The sequence below is a fragment of the Sapajus apella genome, unplaced genomic scaffold (genome assembly GCF_009761245.1).
Source record: "Sapajus apella isolate SASKATOON/1434 unplaced genomic scaffold, GSC_monkey_1.0 scaffold86, whole genome shotgun sequence".
In the NCBI taxonomy this organism is placed as follows: Eukaryota; Metazoa; Chordata; class Mammalia; order Primates; family Cebidae; genus Sapajus; species Sapajus apella.
In genome coordinates, this window is record NW_022437026.1 from 793427 (window position 1) to 814079 (window position 20653).

Below are 20653 nucleotides of genomic sequence, written 5' to 3' on the forward strand. Positions count from 1 at the left end.
TGAGATGGAGTTTCGCTCTTGTTACCCAGGCTGGAGTGCAATGGCGCGATCTCGGCTCACCGCAACCTCTGCCTCCTGGGTTCAGGCAATTCTCCTGCCTCAGCCTCCTGAGTAGCTGGGACTACAGACACGCGCCACCATGCCCAGCTAATTTTTTGTATTTTTGGTAGAGACGGGGTTTCACCATGTTGACCAGGATGGTCTCGATCTCTTGACCTTGTGATCCACCCGCCTCGGCCTCCCAAAGTGCTGGGCTTACAGGCTTGAGCCACCGCGCCCGGCCCAGGGAAGATATTCTTAATGTTAAAAATGCGAATTGCCTGATCTCAGGAGTTTGAGACCAGCCTGGTAAACATGGTGAAACCCCATTTCCATTGAAATACAAAAAATTAGCCAGGTGTGGCGGCAGGCACCTGTAGTCCCAGTTACTTGGGGGGCTTTGGCACGAGAATCGTTTGAAACCGGGAGGTGAAGGATGCCGTGAGCCGAGATCGCGCCACTGTACTCCAGCCCTCCAGCCTGGGCGACAGGGCAAGACTCTGTCTCATAAAAAAAAAAAAAAAAGGTAAAAATCAGATACCTAAAATCTAAAACTCTGGGCTCCCTAAGGACTAGCATCCTTCTGCAGTCCTGAGCAATGGAGAGCCAAGCAGGCACATTACCCGCGGGAATGTGCAATATCTTATCCCTCAGGGTTGCAGCTATGATGATCATAGCCCTGGGGGAAACGCTTGGGGATGTGCATCACCTGATAAAATCAAGTGTCCTATTTTGCAATGTTCTCCAAGGAACTATAGAGGAATACAAGCTTCTGTCTGCATTCTTGCAAACACATTTTAAAAAATTATCCCTGCTATTGGATGTCTCCTGATATGTTTCTCTTGCCAAATAATTGCATTTCTAATCTTATGTTTCAAGGAGAAGACAGGTAACACCTGAACACAGAATCGTGCATTTGATAGTATTTTTATTGTTCATGTTTGCTCATATGAGGGACACATTACGAAGTATAATAAGCAGGATAGGCACTTAAATCTTATAAACAAACTGTGTGCAATAAACATAATGTATGGGTAATGTTCTTTTTACACAGACTATAGCTACATTTCAAATTGTCCCTTATGACTTGTAAAGTTTTCTATATTAAGGTATGATATTAGGCCAGACACAGTGGCTCACACCTGTAATCCCAGCACTTTGGGAGGCCGAGGCAGGTGGCTCACCTGAGGTCGGGGGCTCAAGACCAGCCTGACCAGCATGGAGAAACCCCATATCTACTAAAAATACAAAATTAGCCGAGCATGGTGGTGCATGCCTGTGATCCCAGCTACTTGAGGCAGGAGAATTGCTTGAACCTGCAGAGGTTGTAGTAAACCGAGATCACGCCATTGCACTCCAGCCTGGGCAACAAGAGTGAAACTCTGTCTCAAAACAAAGCAACAACAAAAAAAGATATCATATTAGATATGTTCAAAATATATTGTTAAACATTAAGGTACTTTCCTAAAATGCTGGATCTAACACATCCACCAAAAAGACAGGGGTGATTTTGCAGAATAAAAACAAACCAGAAAGGTTGAAAACTTGCATTTTGATTATGAGATTCTATAAGGCTCTAAATTCTTTGCCAATCAGCCTACTAATCAACCACATTTGTATGAGTTATACTGGGTTGAATAGTGCTCCTACCCCCCAATTCATGGCCACCTGGTAGGTCAGAAGATGGCCTTTTTTGGAAGTAGGGATTTTGCAGATGTAATTAGTTAAGATGAGATCTTAATGAAGTAAACTGGGCCAGTTCATAGAAGAGTGTCCATTATGCTATTCTTCCATAATAACAAAATTTTGAGCCAGACAGATGTCTACCTTCTTTAATAGATAATTGGGCTGGGCGCGGTGGCACGTGCCTGTAGTCCCAGCTACTCGGGAGGCTGAGGTGGGAGGATCACTTGAGCCCAGGAGTTCTGGGCTGTAGTGCGCCATGCTGATTGGGTTTCCACACTAAGTTCGGCATCAATATGGTGACCTCCCAGGAGAGGGGGACCACCAGGTTGCCTAAGAAGGGGTGAACCGGCCCAGGTTGGAAACGGAGCAGGACAAAACTCCCGTGCTGATCAGTAGTGGGATCGCAGCTGTGAATAGCCACTGCACTCCAGCCTGGGCAACATAGAGATACCCTGTCTCTAAATAAAAAGATAGAGAGAGAGATAGTTGGTCTATTTTCCTCTTCTTCTCAACCTCTTCTTCCATCTGACCACAGTGAGCAGAGATGCTGCCTTTGACTTTTAAGGATGAGCGCCGCACCTACACAGGAAGGAGTGGATGGTAGGAGCAGCCTGGGTTTCGGCAGGCAGAATCCTCATAATGAAACCTGGGCTTTGACATGAGAGCAGAATGAACTACTATCTTGTGTAAGCCAGTGTTGTTTTACTTCTTCCCGTCACTTGTATCTAAGCCTCACACAGGTGTTCCTGGAATGAGTTCATTGGGCAGGTGGCAGGAGGAAGAATATTCCAGATAGAGACCAATGTACAGAGAAAGCCTCCAGTGTAAAATAACCTGTGTGTAAACAGCAAGCAGAAGCAACTCAGAACAGAGGACATGACAAGGAGAAATGGAAACAGTCTATAGCTTCAATATTTTCTCCTGGCAAACCCCCACATGGAATCATTAAGAGGTATTAATTTGTTTTGACCATGGTGAGGACTGAGGCATCAGCTTTGCAGTTATCTGGATTTGAATCTTGCTACATAGGTCAACATTAGTAAACTACCGGCTGGACGCGGTGGCTCACACCTGTAATCCCAGCACTTTGGGAGGCCGAGGCGGTCAGATCACCTGAAGTCAGGAGTTCAAGACCAGCCTGGCCAACATGGTGAAACCCCATCTCAACTAAAAATACAAAAAAAATTAGCTGGGCATTATGGCGGGTGCCTGTAATCCCAGCTACTTTGGGAGTCTGAGGCAGGAGAATCACTTGAACCTTGGAGGCGGAGGTTGCAGTGGGCCATGATCATGTCATTGCACTCCAGCAAGGACAACAAGAGCGAAACTGTCTCAACAACACAACAACAAAAAAATTAGTAAGCTACCTAATCTTGGAAAAATCAAAACTTCTTCTCTCCTATTGCAGCCAAATTAAATTAAAATATTCACCTAGAGTTTTCAAAGATTATAAGTCTAGCACAATGATTCGTATATAATAATTCGCCGATGCAGGTTTGTCTTCCTTCCCTGCCTTTCTCCTTTGAATTCTCTTCTTGCTTACTTGTGGGTATCTCTGAAGTGTGGGTCTCTCAGGGATGTGCCATTTGGGGATTGCAAAGTTGACTAAAAGAAAATAAAGAAAAAAAGGCATGTAATTTGCCATTCCATAACTAGCAGTTCCCCCACACTAGGCTGAACTCAGGAGGGAGAAAGTGCTTCTGCCCCGTATCTCCGGATTGCAGAGATCATCTGATCTAACCTCTTTGGAAGGCAAAAATTCGCCCTGTTCATTCTGCTCCAGGTGATATAAAAATGAATAGATGGGAGTTGGTTATATTTGTTGATGTGTGTACAGCATATTTGTCTGCACATTTTGTAATTCTTTTGCCAAAAATATCGAAATAAGCTTAAAATGATGTATGACATTAATTCTAGCCTGAGAGGGCTGGAAAAAGAAATGATGTACTCTGTCCCACATCTAGGTTTTACCTGCTGCTGTGGCAAAGGAGACCCACAGTAATCACTTTTGAGGATACACAGCAGCTACTGCTATCAAGAAAATCAGTCCAAGGCTGGGCACAGTGGCTCACACCCATAATCTCAGCTATTTGGGAGGCCAAGGTGGGTGGTTCACTTGAGGCCAGGAGTTCAAGACCATCCTGACCAACATGGTGAAACCCCAGCTCTACTAAAAATATAAAAATTAGCCTGGCATGATGGCACATGTTTGTAATCCCAGCTACTTGGGAGGTTGAGGCAGGAGAATCACTTGAACCTGGCGGTAGGAGGTTAAAGTGAGCTGAGGTCACACCCCTGCACTCCAGCCTGGGCAACAGAGTGAGACTCTGTCTCAAAAGAAAAGAAAAGAAAAGAAAATCAGTCCTGGGATTTCCCTCTCTGGGATCCCCGCCCACAACAGCATGGCAGCTGTCTCTCCCTATACAGATATCCCTTTGGATTCCCCTCCCACGCCAGCATGCGTGGGCGCGCGCTCTCTCTCTCTCTGCCTAATAAATTGCTTTCTGCTAAAAAAAAAAAAAAAAATAAGAAAAAAAAAAAAAAAAAAAAAAATGGAAATAACTGGCGAGGTGCGGTGGCTCACGCCTGTAATCCCAGCACCTTGGGAGGCCGGGACAGATGGATCACAAAAAATTTGTTTTTTGTTAGCGACAAAAAAAAAAAAAGAAAAAAAAAGAAAAAAAAGAACAAGAAAATCAGGCGGGGCGCCGTGGCTCACGCTCGTAATCCCAGCACTTTGGGAGGCTGAGGCGGGCGGGTCACCTAAGGTCAACAGTTAGAGACCAACCTGGCCAACATGGTGAAACCCCGTCTCTGTTATAAAAATAATTAAGGCCGGGCGTGGTGGTTCACGCCTGTAATCCAAGCACTTTGGAGGCCAAGGCAGCCGGATCACCTGAGGTTGGAGGTTCAAGACCAGCCTTACCAACATAGTGAAACCCCATCTTTATAAAAAATAGTAATTAAAAAATAATTAAAAAAAAAAAAAAAGAAAATCAGTCCTAATGGAGAGTCTAACAGAAAGGAGGAGACCCCCTCAGTGTCAGAGCCATCTTTTGACCTATCCAGTTCAGCATATTCTGCTTTGTTTTCCTTGATCCATGTCACATCCTGCATTTGCTATGACTAATAAATAAAAACAATCAGAAAAATTTCTGCCAGCTACTTATTACCCTTTTTTTTTGGAGATGGAGTTTCTCTCCTGGAGAGAGGCTGGAGTGCAATGGCATGATCTTGGCTCACTAGAACTTTTCCTCCTTGTTCAAAAGATTCTCCCGCCTCAGCCTACCAAGTAGCTGGGACTGCAGGTGCACATCACCACGCTCGGCTAATTTTTGGATTTTTAGTAAAGATGGATATTCACCATGTTGACCAGGTCGCTATCGAACTCCTGACCTCAGGTGATCCATCTGTCCCGGCCTCCCAAGGTGCTGGGATTACAGGCGTGAGCCACCGCACCTGGCCAGTTACTGCCATTTTAGTTGTAAGTAAAATGAATCTTAATATGTAAGAATGCTGTTAAATGGTTTGCAAAGGATTTGCTTAGTATTTGCAACAACATATGATGTGATTATCTTATCTACTTGACAAGGAAATGCAGATTTTTTTTTTTTTTTTTTTGAGCTGGAGTCTCGCTCTGTTGTCCCCACTGGAGTGCGGTGGAGTGATCTAGGCTCACCGCAACCTCCGCCTCCCAGGGTCAAGCTGTTCTCCTGCCTCAGCCTCCTGAGTAGCTGGGGCTAAGGCATGCGCCACCATGCCTGGCTAATTTTTGTATTTTTAGTAGAGACAGGTTTTCACCATGTTGGCCAGACTGGTCTAGAACTCCTGACCTGAGGTGATCTGCCTGCCTTGGCTTCCCAAAGTGCTGGGATTACAGGTGTGAGCCACTGCACCCGGTCTGGAAACACAGAATTTCATTCATACACATGACAGACTGGCCCACGTCCCAGCTCTAAGTCAAGCGGCAGAGATGGGATTCAAGTCGTTTCCTGCCTTCAGATCATCTTTCTAGTAAGCTCCAAGGTTTCCCAAACTTCCTTGACTGGCCTGTTTGTAACGTGCGTTTCTGGATAACTTAAGTTGCCTAGTGCTTCAGTCTTATCAAATACTACGATTTCAATATATTTGAATACCAACCATATGCCAGTCACTGTTCTGACCAATTTTTGTATATCATTACACAAAAAAGTTTCTGCCTTCCTGAAACTTTTTAGACACTATAAACTAGAAAATTATGTTAGATGATCCCTGCTAAGCAAAAAAGGCGAGCAAGGTTGAGAATGACTAGGAGAAAGGGAAGTGGGTGGGAGGTGTTGGAATATAAAAGAGATGTTCAGAGTAGGTCTCCTTGACATAATTATCTAAGACTTGAAGGAAGTTGGGAACTAGCCAATTTTAGCACATAAAATATGGCTTATTGTTACTCTTCTTTGAATACCACGTGTACATTGCTTAAATAAGCAATAAGCCATCATCATTCTCTTACTGAATGATATGAAGCAACTTTAAGCCTACTAAAAGTGTAAAAATAGAAAACATGTTTCAATTTCTCACCCCAGTTCAGGATCACTTTCTTCAAGTGTTAGGAGCCAAGTACTTCTAAACGGAAGTCTTAAGGGTCTTAAATACACTGCTTTTGAATACAGAATTATTCAAATAGATGGCCCCACACTGAAGAAAACACACCAGGAGAATGACTTGTCTTTGGTTAGTCACTGTTGAAAACATGCACACCTGCACAATGGCATGGTGAAATATGTCATTTGACTACTTCTAAGGGTGATCACTTCCTGTTATTTCAAACTCTGAAAATAATCTAGCCATGGGTACATATACTTAAGAAGTGCTCAGCCAGGCGCAGTGGCTCATGCCTGTAATCCCAGCACTTTGGAAGCCTGAGGCAGGTGGATCACCCGAGGTCAGGTGTTTGAGACCAGCCTGACCAACGTGGTGAAACCCCATCTCTACTAAAAATACAAAAATTAGCCGGGCGTGGTGGCAGGCACTTGTAATCCCAGCTACTCGGGAGGCTGAGGCAGAATTGCTTCGGTAGATGGAGGTTGCAGTGAGCTGAGATCGCACCATTGCACTCCAGCCTGGGTGACAGTGCGAGACTCTGTCTCAAAAAAAGAAAAAAAAAAAGTGCTCATAACTGGGAGTAAAAACAAAAAAGTTAAAGAAAATGAGGTAGGGCTCTACACACGGTGATTAAGCTGAGATCATCAGACACAGCTTTTGGAACAGGGATTCTAGTATTTGTGTGTGTGGCCTTTTTGTTGTTGTTGAGCTACTTTTCCAAGGTAAACACAGGGGCGGGCTGCTGGGCAGCAGGCACAGGCGAGGAGGGAAATGTTCCATTACTCAGACAGCCAGGACTCCGAACCACCAACAGCAAAATGGACTTGCTTCTGAAATATTTGGTGGTTTCATGCAGCTAAAAATAACTAAAGTTAAATAAATGTTTGTAGTTTGTTTAAATCTGGCAAAAACATCCAAAAGAAACCACAGCTAGGAATAATTACAAATTTTGTTTAAGAACTAATATGAATTTATCAACTAGCTCATTTTCCAAAATGACTGAATTTTTTTCATTACCACAGCCGACTTGGTGCTATGTCCATGGGCAAATGGCCTCCATCCACACACCACTTCAAAATTGCACCATACCTGTTATATCTGATGGTACCACCACCAACAGAATGCAGAATTGTAGGCTTAATAAGTGTAATATTCCCAAGGCAACTGTAACTGACCAGTGGCTCCTGCAGTGACCAGAAGACTGCACCACTCTGGGGGGCTCCATTCACATTTTATAGTGATGAGGCGGTGCACGATGCAGTGATGTCTGCTTGGTTACCACTGTACATTAGTTAACCATAATTTGCTTTGTTCTTTTGCAATCTCAACTTCTTTTTTTATTTCTATTTTTTAAGAGACGGGGTCACACTATGTTGCCCAGGCTGGAGTGCAGTGGTTATTCACAGGCAAGATCCTACTACTGATCAGCACGGGAGTTTTGACCTGCTCCATTTCCGACCTGGGCCGGTTCACCCCTCCTTAGACAACCTGGTGGTCCCCCGATCCTGGGAGGTCACATTGATGCTGAAATTAGTGCGGACACCCGATCAGCATGACGCACCACAGCCCAGAACTCCTGGGTTCAACTGATCCTCCCACCTCAGCCTCCTGAGTAGCTGGGACTACAGGCATGTGCCACCATGCCCTGTTGCAATCTTGCTTCTGACTGCGCAACAAGTGCACAAGGCTTTGAAAGAAGAAAACAAGTCAGCATTGGTGGGAAAACCAATAAAAGCAGAAAAGTCTGCCACTTATAAATAGAATAATTTGTCTAATCTCCACCCCACAGGGTAAGAGCCATACTGGGGAGCAATAAACCTGGATGGCACGGGCATTGTGCATCTCTTGATGGAAGAAGCTTCAATTTTTATACTACATAGTGACCATATACTTTGTCCATTGGGGATCCTGTGACAGTGAAATAAGGAACCACTAATAAATCAAATCACCACAATAAGCATAATTCAAGACTATCCTTGGCAAACTTAGATGTATGCTTACCCTACAAATATTTGAGATCTTTCTACCAAAGTACATGGAAGAGCTAAGGACTCACTCATCTTTGACGTTCATGTCACACTGGCTGCCCTAAGCTCATTTGACACATCATACAAACTTCATCCCCAGAGAAGTAGGTCAACAAGAAAAAGTCAATTTAACATGGAAGATGGAGCCAGGTTAATGAAGGACTTCTTTTTCTGAGACGGAGTTTTGCTCTTGTCACCCAGGCTGGAGTGCAATGGCATGATCTCAGCTGGCTGCAGTCTCCGCTTCCCGGACTCGAGAGTCTCCTGCCTCAGCCTCCCGAGTAGCTGGGATTACAGGCGCCCTCCACCACATCCAGCTAATTTTTGTATTTTTAGTAGAGACGAGGTTTCACCAGGTTGGCCAGGCGGGCCTCAAACTCCTAATCTCAGGTGATCCACCCACCTTGGTCTCCCAAAGTGCTTGAATTACAAGTGTGAGCTACCACGCCTGGCCGAAGGACTTCTTAAACTACTTTTAGCTCATGACGATCCTCACAAGCCTGATGGCACAAAGAAGCATTAAAAGCTCAACTAGCAGAAATCATGGAAGTGGCATTGAGAGGCACTGACCTTCAGGAAAAAGTGCTGAATCCAATCCAGAATGCTGAAACATCTAGTCTGGCTTTGCCTCTGAACTTGGCTAAGTTACTTACACTCCACTGATCCATAAAATCAGACAGCTTGTCTAAAAATGGTATGTAATGTCCTATCCAAGGATAAGATTTGTTCCTTAGAAATATCCAGAAATAAGTAGGCCCAAAATAAGCGAAGGCTACCTGGGAGAGACAGAGCCCCTAAATTCAAACTAACTCTGGTTTAGCAATGGCCTGCAGAGACTGTTTCAAATGTGCACAGAGGGTTAGGATCTGCCATGTGTTTGTTTTTAAAAAACTCATCCAGTCTCATTCATTCCTAGGTAGTGGGTAAGTCTGTTAGTTTCAAAATAGAGTTCACATCTTAACTCAAGTATTACCTTCCTTTTGGCTTAATTAGGGAAGAGCACCTTGATATTTGTGTCAGTAGTGACAAGTATCCATTTTCAATGCTTTCATCAAAATTCCATAATTTTACATGATTTTCTGCATGTGGTGCCACTGGGCATGGATCTTTTATGACTTACTACTTCCTTTACCCTGATACATTCCAGAACACTCTACAGAGATAGACACCACCTGGGGATGACTGCAAGAGATTAAAGAGGGTTAGAGATGGGTTTTAAGGTTCATCATGAAAGAAGTTTTTACAAATCTGTCTCTAACTTGCATGCTCACAGCCCACCCACGTATTTGTTCCTGACTCAACAAGACTTTCACGTGGTAGGAAGACACCAATCTTGTTCTGATCCCGAGAGCCTTACTTAGGGGCTATCTGCTGCTTTGGGAGATGGTGGCTTCAGACTGACCAAGTTGGAGAGAATAAGGTGTGGTTGGGACCTACAGCAAAACCTGGTGCAAAGAGCAATGACTCTTAAACTTCAGTGTGCAGCAGAGTCATATGAGGAACTTGTTAAAAATTAAACACCTACGCTAAGATTCTGAGTCAGCTAAACCTGGGAGGTGGCCTAGACATCTGCATTTGTAATTAGCACAGCCCACCCCTTACACTCTGTGTAGGCAGTCTTCCACCTTCAGCTTTCAGAAACATATAGAACAGTGACAATGCACTTATCTTCGGAGGAGAAAGTCACACACACACCCCACCAACGCAGCAGGCACACTGCCGCAGCATAACATTCACTCCTGAAGAGCAACTCCTGCTCACTAAAGAGCGAGTAAACATATATGGGTCTGACCATATGTGAACATTCATCACTAACAGCTCTCCCCACTTAGTTCTTTTGTTCAGAGTCCACATATCATCTATTCTAATACATACAAAATAAAGGCAACATTGCTGAACTCAGTGGATTTTTAAGGTAAGCAATTATTTTATTTCCTTGGCCTGATGGCATTGACTTCCTTATACAAGAACTTGCAGCTGACAGAACTGACACACAGACATCCCCCACGAGGAAGGACCCTTTTCATTAGCAGAGATGAACTGAAATGTCATGTCTGAGTGCAATTCCTGCTCCCCACTCCCACCCCACAAAATCCCAAAAGTGAAAACAAATCAATAAAATCCCCAAGATTTACTAAAAGTCATCCCTCCAAACCTAACTAGCAGCTGCAGTGGATGATAACCAAGGAGGGAAGCAGCTGGCCGTCACACAGCATTCCTGTTCGACTGAACGGGCAGCAGCATGGGAGCAAGAATCCCGAATGAGTGAGAGGTGTAGATAATCTACCTTACTTCATACCTGCCCCTTCCCTACATAAGACATCTCTGTCCTGATACATGGAAAATACTACAGGAGGTGCTAGGAGCGGTTTTAGTCTACAATTGGAAATGCCTGAGGCTTATTAAATTCCAAGGTAGGGGTGAGATAAGGGGCATCAGAGTGAAAGAACAGGTTAAACAGAGATGGTCAACACTGTCGATTCCAGTTTAACGCTATTTAATAACAAAACTATCTTCTTAATCATAACCATCTTCATGCCTAACCCCTATTTTCCACAAGTAAGTGGTCCCTGTCTAAATTTCTGGGTTGGTGTCTACTGCCATCCCTGGGGTGGTAGTGTGATGTGAGTGAGACTGCAACAGAGATGGGGGGAAAGTGTGAGACAGGAAAGATTGGGGGCCACGATGCATCAATTACAGTAGGTCTCTTTTGGTCCGCAGGTATGGTCCAGTATCACAAGTCCCCTTTCCCTACCTGTCTTGTGCAAATGTTAAAAATAGAATCTCTGCCCAAAGAGAAGGGAGCACAGGAAGTTGCTGCTGGACTGCCATCATCTCTGGCCCCAACTTGTCCACCTCCTGACCTGTCCATGAAACTGCACAAAAATTACATCTGAGGAATGCTGTACAATGACATCATCCCCATTCCCCTTTCAAAGCCAGTGCAACAGCTCTGTCCTGACATGCTTTCTCCCTGGGCCAAGGAAGCAGCAAGAAATATCAATTGAGCATGTGAAAATGTAATGATGGTGTGTGCAGTGTAATGTTTCCAGATGTCTTCACCTTCTATCTCCTCGCGGTGGGAGCCACCCTCTCTTTCCCCAAGTCGCACACACACCCCTCCCCTACCCCCAGGTCCAGGTGCTCCCATCTGCTGGGCTTCCAGCCACTCATTTCCCATAGACACTCTCATCACTGTAGGCCACATAGAGAAAATAGTCTTCCTCATGATTGTCCTAGGGGAAGAGATAAGACAACAATTAGACAACATATTCATTCATTTGCTCTAAGATGCTGAGCCTCACACAATCTTGTAAAACAGGTATGGAAGGTATTGGTCCCATCTGAAAGAGGAGCAAAGAATAAGGAGAAGTGATTGGAATTACACTGAGTTCTGAGTTCACCAACAATCCTTCATTGAAAACATATTGCATACGTATCAGGGATATGAAGATGACTGGAGCACAGTCTTCACTCTTACAGAGCTCACTCTAGCAAGGGGAACAGAGATACCACAGGACACGGGATAAATAATGGGATATATCCTAACAGGGAATATACGCTATGGAATAAAAGTTAGATTCAGGATTATTAGAAGTTTATGTAATTCATTAATGGGGCACAATGAGAAGGAAGCGTCTTATATAAAATACTGCAAAAAAAATTGTTACAATGCTAGGTTATATTTTCAGTAATAAAGTCCTTTACTATAGTTTCCTCAGATTCTGACACTTTACCAATTAAAGCAAATCACATAAAAATTATTCCTCCTGAGTTTATCAGTTAAGACAAATGAATACATTTACAGACTTTGCCTTAATTTTATATTTCATTTATCTGATTCATTGTGCCCAGCTAATAAGGAATCTGCTTCACAGTTTTAGTTTTGTTCTCTTAAGTTTCCTGTTGTTTAGATCAATGTGGTTGTCTTAAGCCAAAGCTTCAGAGTTCATAGAGGAAGTTGACTGTGTGAGAAACCTTCAGTTGGCGGAGGCAAGCCAAAGAGCTGGCTTTGCTATTATGGGCTTTCTCAACCTGTTGCTAAATGGGAGTAAAATAATGAACTGGATTCTGAATGCATTACAAATTACATGCTACCAACAAGAACAGCAGGAACTGCGATGGGCTGATGCTTTGAAACTTTTGCTATCAGGAATCACTTCCTGCTGTTTCAATAAACAATCCAGCATTAAAATACTATAGTCAGACAAGACTGAGAAGAGATTTCAAAAGGATTAAATCTAGCAGAATGCTTAATCCCTAAAAAACAAGTGGTATCTAATCTCTCAGAGCCTTACACTGCCCTGTGTAAGAGGATCCTGATAAATAACACCTTCCGCCCCACTTCTCAGGTGTGTTATCAACATATACTGGACCAACAGCTAGAGGATGCCAGGCTGCACTGGAAGGCATCCAGTGTGACCAGAACAATTACCTCATAGAGTTGGCCCATGGTAGCACTAGTAGGAGGGATAGTGTTGTTGACAAAGAAGAATAAGGCGTCCTCAGGTCTCAGGTGGATTCTCTTCCGGATTAAGAAGTAGAACTGGCCAACTGGATGACGGAAGAAGAAAAGAGCAGACAGGAAGGGAAGAAAACAAGGGGTTAGTAGAAGGGTAAGTCCTGGAAAAAAATCCAAATGCATTTTTTCCCCTTAGAGTCAGTAGCAGCTTTACAGATCATCTGCGAAGAGCCAAATACTGTCCTAGAGCTTTCAAAACAAAAAGGGAAACTGTGAAGCCCACACAGTCCCTGACATGCCACAATGGAGTTTATTCCTCCCTTCTCCCCTTGCTCAATCTCAGACCTCATGTTAGCATATCCACTCAAAGCCTAGGACTATGTAGAAGGAATACCATGTGCATCCAGACCAAAACATTCCCCTCATTGTCTAAATCTGACTTGAAACACTTTCCTCAGCCTCCCACATAGCGGGATTACAGGCGCCTGCCACCACACTCAGCTTATTTTTGTATTTTTAGTGAAGACAGGGTTTCACCATGTTGGTCAGCCTGGTCTCGAACTCTTGACTTCAGGTGATCCAACCATCTCCACCTCCCAAAGTAATGCTAGGATTACAGGCGTGAACCACTATGCCCGGCCACAAAGCTGAATTTTATTTTTTTATAAAAAGATGGGATTTCACCATGTTGATCAGGCTGGTCTTGAACTCCCAACCTCAGGTGATCTGCCCACCTTGGCCTCCAAAGTGCTTGGATTACAGGCATGAGCCACCACGCCTGGCCTATTTTTTTGAGACAGGGTCTCACTCTGTTGTTGAGACTGGAGTTCAGTGATGCAATCTCAGATCACAGTAACCTCCGCTCCCAGGCTCAAGTGATTCTCTTGCCTCAGCCTGCCAAGTAGGTGGGATTACAGGCACCCACCACCACACCTAGCTAATTTTTTTGTATTTTTAGTAGAGATGGTTTTTCACCATGTTGGCCCCGCTGTTCTCAAACTCCTGACTTCAAATGATCCACCAGCCTTGGCCTCCTAAAGGGCTGGGATTACAGGTGTGAGCCACCACACCCAGCTGAATTTTAAAATTGGGTTAGGCCTGGCACGGTTGCTCACACCTGTAATCCCAGCACTTTGGGAGGCCAAGGCAGGTGGATCAACTGAGGTCAGGAGTTTGAGACCAGTCTGGCCAACATGGTGAAACCCCGCCTCTATTAAAAACACAAAAAAAATTAGCCAGGGTGGTGGTGAGCACCTGTGATCCCAGCTACTTGGGAGGCTGAGGCAAGAGAATCATTTGAACCCAGGAGGCAGAGGTTGCAGTGAGCTGAGATCACGCCATTGCACCCCAGTCTGGGCAACAAGAGCAAAACTCCATCTCAAAAAAATTAATAAATAAATAAAATAAAAGTGGTTTAAATAATGGGCATCTGATCTTTTCTTTCAATGTCTTATGCTTTGCTGTGTCAAAACCCAACAAGACATGGTGATGGGAAAAAAACGACTGAGCCATTTTTTAATCAGCTAACTCTGGAGAATCCCATTCACTTCCTTCAAGTATGTACTGCCTGCCTCTCAATCTCATGCATATAGTAAGGATTTAAGAGCTTTGTCAGGGGAGGAAGGGTCAGGGGAGGCAAAGAGCATTACCGGTAAGGTCAGAGGGCACTAGGTACTTCCTTTTGTCCAGATCAGGCACCCTGGCTTTTGGAGCCTTCTCTACAATCACCTGGAACGAAAGGAGGAGAGTGGGAATGAAAACTACAGAAAGCAATCTAGTACTTTTCTTCCACACCCTACAGTTGCCTAGTTACTACTGGAAATGAATCTGTCTAGGCTTAGGACAACGGTTTTCATTTCTTATTGCCCCCACCCTTTATAAAATACATGAAAAAAATGGGCTTCCTTAGTGAGGTTATTGCTTCATTACTAAAATAAAAAGAAACTAGAGATTGTACATGATGAAAAGTAAAAAAAAACTTTGATTTTGAGTAATTACAGGTTACCTAAAAGATCTACCATGGGACATATACCTCCTGGTATTTATTATTAATCTTTGAGATGGAGTCTCCACATAGCCCAGGCTAGAGTACAGTGGCTCAATCTTGGCTCACTGCAACCTCTACTTCCTGGGTTCAAGCAATTCTCCTGCCTCAGCCTCCTGAGTAGCTGGGATTACAGGTGCACGCCACCATGCGTGGCTAAGTTTTTGTATTTTTAATCGAGACAGGGTTTCACCATGTTGGCCAGGCTGGTCTCGAACTCCTGACCTCAAGTGATCTGCCTGCCTTTCCCTCCCAAAGTGCTAGGATTACAGGTGTGAGCCACCATGCCTGGCTACCTTCTGGTATTTAATTGGAGCATCAAGAAAACTGGGTTTTCTTATATGATTCTGATCACCTATAAGTTTTTATTATTTCTTATATCATTTATTAAAGGTACTAATAAGGTGGTTTAAATCTTATACTTTGTCAAAATTTCCAAGAACTGTTCCAGACACTATTAAATGGAAAAGAAACAGCGTTAAAACAAGTCTGACAATGACATCCTATAATATGATGTCAGTACAATAAGTCATTTAAAGATACTGATTATGTTAGGACTTTAAGGGATTTTCAATGTCTATATTACATACTTCTATAATATTTCAAGTTGTATAAAGATCATGTATTTCTGTACTATATATATAAAAATTTAAAACAATTTTTATACACTAAAACTTACCAAACAGAAAATATCATGAGCTTTAGACTTAGAGTTTAGAAAATATAATTATTGGGCGGGGCGTGGTAGCTCACGCCTGTAATCCAAACACTTTGGAGGCCAAGGCGGGCAGATCACCTGCGGTAGGGAGTTCAAGACCAGCCTGACCAACGTGGTGAAACCCCGTCTTTAAAAAAAAAAAAAGAAAATATAATTATTTTTGAAGCTATGGTTAAGTGTAGAAAAAAAACTGAAGAAGCAGAAAAAAAAACAAGTACTTCTAGTGGCTGTGTGATCTTCAACAGGTCACGTAACGTCTCTCTCAACTTCAGTTTTCCAATGGCTTTTTTGTTTTGAGGGCAAGTGTCACTTTTGTCACCCAGGCTGGAGTGCAGTGGTCTGATCTAGGATCACGGCAACTTTTGCCTCCTGGGTTCAAGTGATTCTCCTGCCTCTGCCTTGGGAGTAGCAGGGAATACAGGCGCATGCCAACATGCACGGCTAATTTTTCTATTTTTTAGTAGAGACGGGTTTCACCATGATGGGCAGGCTGGTCTCGAATTCCTGACCTCAAGTGATCCACCCACCTCAGGCTCCCAAAGTACTGGGATTATAGGTGTGAGCCACCGTGCCCTGCCTGAAAAGAAAACTTTCTAACACATCTTCAACAAACTCATGGTATTGATATGATGTAAATATACTAAAATTTTATATGAAAATGCTTCATAAATTATAAAGAATTATCTAACGTAATTAAGCTCGGGGGGAGTTTGAACCTTTTAAATTAAAAGAAGAGATTAAAATTAGTAAAAAAACAAAAACAAAAAACAAACTTGTTTCATGTTCTTGTAGAAAAAAATCCTGAACCAGGAAGACCAGAGGGACATGATCACATTTTAAATTTAAAAATAAAAACTGAAATAGGGTAATGTGAGTCAGAAATTAAAAGGAAAAGGCAGAAAGAGGCTAGCATTGTGCCCCAAAGGAACTCTGAGACCCTGCAGTAAGAGATCAAAACCACAAAGGAAGACAGAAAAAAGTGATAAAGCAGATTCCAATACCTGGATGGGAGGGAGACGCTTGGAGAGGAAGAGAAAGGGAGGGGTAATCATTAAAACCTCGGGGCCGGGCGCGGTGGCTCAAGCCTGTAATCCCAGCTCTTTGGGAGGCCGAGGCGGGTGGATCACGAGGTCAAGAGATCGAGACCATCCTGGTCAACATGGTGAAACCCCGTCTCTACTAAAAATACAAAAAATTAGCTGGGCATGGTGGCGCGTGCCTGTAATCCCAGCGACTCAGGAGGCTGAGGCAGGAGAATTGCCCGAACCCAGGAGGCGGAGGTTGCGGTGAGCCGAGATCGCGCCATTGCACTCCAGCCTGGGTAACAAGAGCGAAACTCCGTCTCAAAAAAAAACAACCTGGGTTTCCCAGAACCAAGGTTAAGTTTCCAGGAATCCCAATTCTATTCCTCACTATGTTAGACCCCTGGGCTAGATGCTTTGCCTCTTTGGGTCTGTTTTCCTCATTTGTAAAATGTGACTCATACTCAGTAGGGTTATGAGTTTTTAAAAACAGACAATCTGTTCCTAACAGCTTTTTTGTATGTTGTATCTATGAAGATAATTTCAAGATCCCACCAACCCTTGCTCTCTAAAGGCACAAGTACACCTATTCTTTTCAACGTGAGCTTTGAAGAAATATTGGTAGGGGTAAGCTCTGGTTATGAGAGCAGTCAGGATACGCCATTGCTTTAATAACACCAATGGTCAGGCGGGAATGGGCTTTAGGAGTCATTACTATAACCCTCTTTTCTGTAAACAAGGCACTCTAGCACCACAAGATTAGAGTTCTGCCCAAGGATGCAATGAATTTCCAGAATTAGAACCAAATCAAGGAACCTGCGTCATAACTAGAAAGAAGGTCACAGAGCACTTTGGGAACAGCTCACCACTGGTTAAAACATAACCCTAGGAAAGCTGAAATCTGAGTGACAGTCTTAATGGCTTAAAAATTATCATAGAAGCAAACCATTTAACAAAAAACTATCAGCAGGAAAAGAATAGAATTCACTGAAATATTCAGAGTGAATACACATAAATCACTAAAATATTTATACTTAACAATGTGAAGTCCACAGTACATCACTAATTCTGGTTAATACGGCTATATTAGAAACTGAGATGTATGGCATGGAGGTTAAGGTCTCCGGGAGCTCCACAGTCCATCAGACAGGGGTGGAATTCCGGCTCAAACACAGATCAGCAACGTGAAACCTTTAGGAAGTTACTGCATTTCTTTGTGCTTTGAACACTCCATCTGTAGAACGGGGATTGATTACAGACTGATACTTACAATAATGCTCTGGTAAACTATCAATAAAACTTGGCTGTCATTTTTAAATATCATTACTCAAAAGTAAGATTGGCATCACCAGAATTGGGCGAAACTTTCACAGCAGGGATCCAAGGTCCAGAAACCAGGAAAGAAATTTGTAAAGGATCCTTTATTGGCTAAGGGTTTAGCGCATTCCTTTATAAGCTGAAAACCCTTTTGTAATTCCTGGGGAATGGAAGAGCCCCAATGACTCTTTTTTTTTTTTTTTTTTTTCCTTTAGGGAAAAGAGGTACAAGAGGTTTGTACTGCTGGGATAAGGCCCTGGTGGCTTCTGGTAGCTATAAAACCATGAATGTTAGGTAAGGATTAAAGAAGAAACCCAGAGTGACTGTGAATCAAGAAAAGACACCAGATAACAGCAATTGTTTTACCATTATGTGACTTGTAACACTAATGTCCCCACATGAAGATAACTAAAATCTCCGCTACTCCATCTCCAAAATCCAACAGCTGCTGGTCCCTCTACCACTTAAAAGTCAAATTCTGGCCTTCAATTCGGCTGCGCAGCCTACATTAGAGAAACACCAGGCAAGTGGGCGGGGGAGGAGGTAATGGGGAAAACGCCCGGATGCTGAAAGATACATAATTATTTCTTCTCGGTTCCTCCTCAATACCTGCGGTGGTTTTAACTAATTAAGCCAGTGTCCGAAACAGAGAAAAGGCGCCTCAGACCTGCCTTATCGCGCGTCCAGGTACCATGTGATCAGAAATCAATACCAGGGAAGGCTGGCTGTCTCCACACATGCCCCGGAGCCTAGAACGATGAGGCAAGCAGGCTGTTGGCGCAGAGAACGTGACCTTGTTTTCCAGGCCAGGACTGTCCTGTGCTCCCTCACCCCCCTGTAATTCTGAGAGAATGCAAGAAAAGAACCGAATAGCTTCTGAACCTTTTCCTCCGAAGCCCAATGATATGAGAGCGAAAGTCAACTTCATTAAAAGACAACCAGCCAAGGCAGAAATCGACCGGGGCAAACCTCACCGCACAGCACAATGTCCCTGCGTTCTTAAAGGCAGCCAATCCATGGCTCCGACCTAACCACTCTCGCACACAGGGGCCCTATGTGTGCACCCCTTAACCTACACACGTCTCAATACTGCTGAGTCACTGCAGACGGCGGCTCAGCTCCGAAAACGCCGTCAGCTCTAAAGTGGGGTTCAGGCTGCTGGCATACAGGTTTTAAAAGCTCCGCAGTCTGGACGTCGATTGGCTCTGGCACTGAAGACCGTTCAGGATTAAGTAACTCATGGAACCCCCCCCCCCCCCCCCCCCCCCCTCTCCAGAGCCGCCTGGGCGCCCCAGGGCAGCTATCGCTACTCTCCGCCTCCGCCCCCGCGGGCCCTCCCCTCCCATCCCCCCACTGCTCTACACTCACGGGGACCCTGTCCGGGTATTTCTTCCGAATCTTTTCTCCCTCCTTTTTCCGATACTCGAAGGGATGGTCCTCCTTGTACTGGAACTTCATGATGCACCGCAGGGCTTGCGAGATCCCCGCGCCGGGCCTGCCTCCTTCGCAGCTGACAGCCGGCCGCGTCCCGCTCCCTCCGCCGACGTCAAGGTGTACTCAGAACAGCTGCAGAAACGTCCGCTCCCGGGGCAACAGCGCTGGGCCTAGTGTAAGGTGGGGAAAAAGGAGGGGGACCTCGGGTGCGCCTGCCTGGAGGTAAAGGAGAGCCAGGTGGAGAAATACCAGCAGCTTTTTCGAAGAGCTGGAAGCACAAAAACAGTCGGGCGGCGCATAGGACTGTGACGTCACCCCGCGCGCCCCGCCCCGCCCCCGCGCGCCAGGCGCCAAGGGCAGGAGGAGGCCGACCGCTCTGCCTCGCTACTTTTCCTTTCTGGCTAACCTTGTTTAAAATCGATGTCATTGCAAACATCAAAACATTCTAGTTGTGTTTTATTTTGTAGCTGTGAAATTAAATAGGGTTTTAAAACAAAAAAAATTCTAAACATGTTTTCTTCCCCCTCCACTGTTTTTGTTGGTTTGGCCCCAAAACAAAAACAAAAGGCAAAAATCCAGCCTGTCCCTGCTGGTTGGGATCCACCCTCAGGGGAAAAGAGGGCCAGGCCTCCTGGGATCCCTTTGGCCAAAGCAGAGCTGTCCCGCGCTTGCACCGAGCCCTCTGCGCGTTCCGCTGCAGCGCCCGCGGCCCTCCTCCTGCGCTGACGTCACTGTCTGGATCCGCGCCGCGGTTCTCTCCTGGCACAGCAACATAAACAGAGCGTGACTCAGGAATCTGAAGAGACAAGTCAGGTGAAGGACACAGAGCGTAACCAAGGTCCAGAGGAGACGTGATGTCAGTAAGGACTACCGAGGGCTTCACGTACAATCAAATATAGAAATGATTCACTTTCTGCCATTAATCCAGAAAGAGGACGTGTCTTCTGGAAAAGAAAGTATCAAGCAATGTAGGTGATGATCTCAGTGGTTCCCCCACATCTTATTTCTAGTGGTTAGGTATCCCTCACGTGACTAGAAAGCGCCGCCTGGAATGCTAGTGGAAGACTGAGCTTTGGGGCGGGTGCGGTGAAGCCTCGCTCTGGCTTTGGCCACCGAGAGTCAAACGACAGAGGCCTTCCAACCCGTATGTAGGCAGCGCAGGGAGGGCCGTGGAGATTGTCAAGAAAAAGAACAGTGAAAAGGGGCTGCTTTGCTCATACAAGTCGGGTGAGTTCTGAAAAATGTTAGACGCAGAAGCCCCATGGCCTATCTTCTTCAATCAGGGTCTCAGGGTCTCTGTGTCTCTAATTTTAAAAACACACC

At 44.6% G+C, this 20653-nt stretch overlaps 1 protein-coding gene across 1 annotated transcript; it reads right to left on the reverse strand.

The window, feature by feature from the left end:
* Positions 1 to 10236: 10236 nt before the first annotated feature.
* GABARAPL1 (GABA type A receptor associated protein like 1) lies at positions 10237 to 19650 on the reverse strand. Its single transcript, XM_032254351.1, has 4 exons — positions 19265 to 19650; positions 14445 to 14523; positions 12769 to 12887; positions 10237 to 11569 (listed from the first exon to the last, which is right to left on the reverse strand). Exons 1-4 carry the CDS (start codon positions 19352 to 19354, stop codon positions 11504 to 11506), a joined length of 354 nt encoding a protein of 117 aa, XP_032110242.1. The 5' UTR covers positions 19355 to 19650; the 3' UTR covers positions 10237 to 11503.
* Positions 19651 to 20653: the final 1003 nt, after the last annotated feature.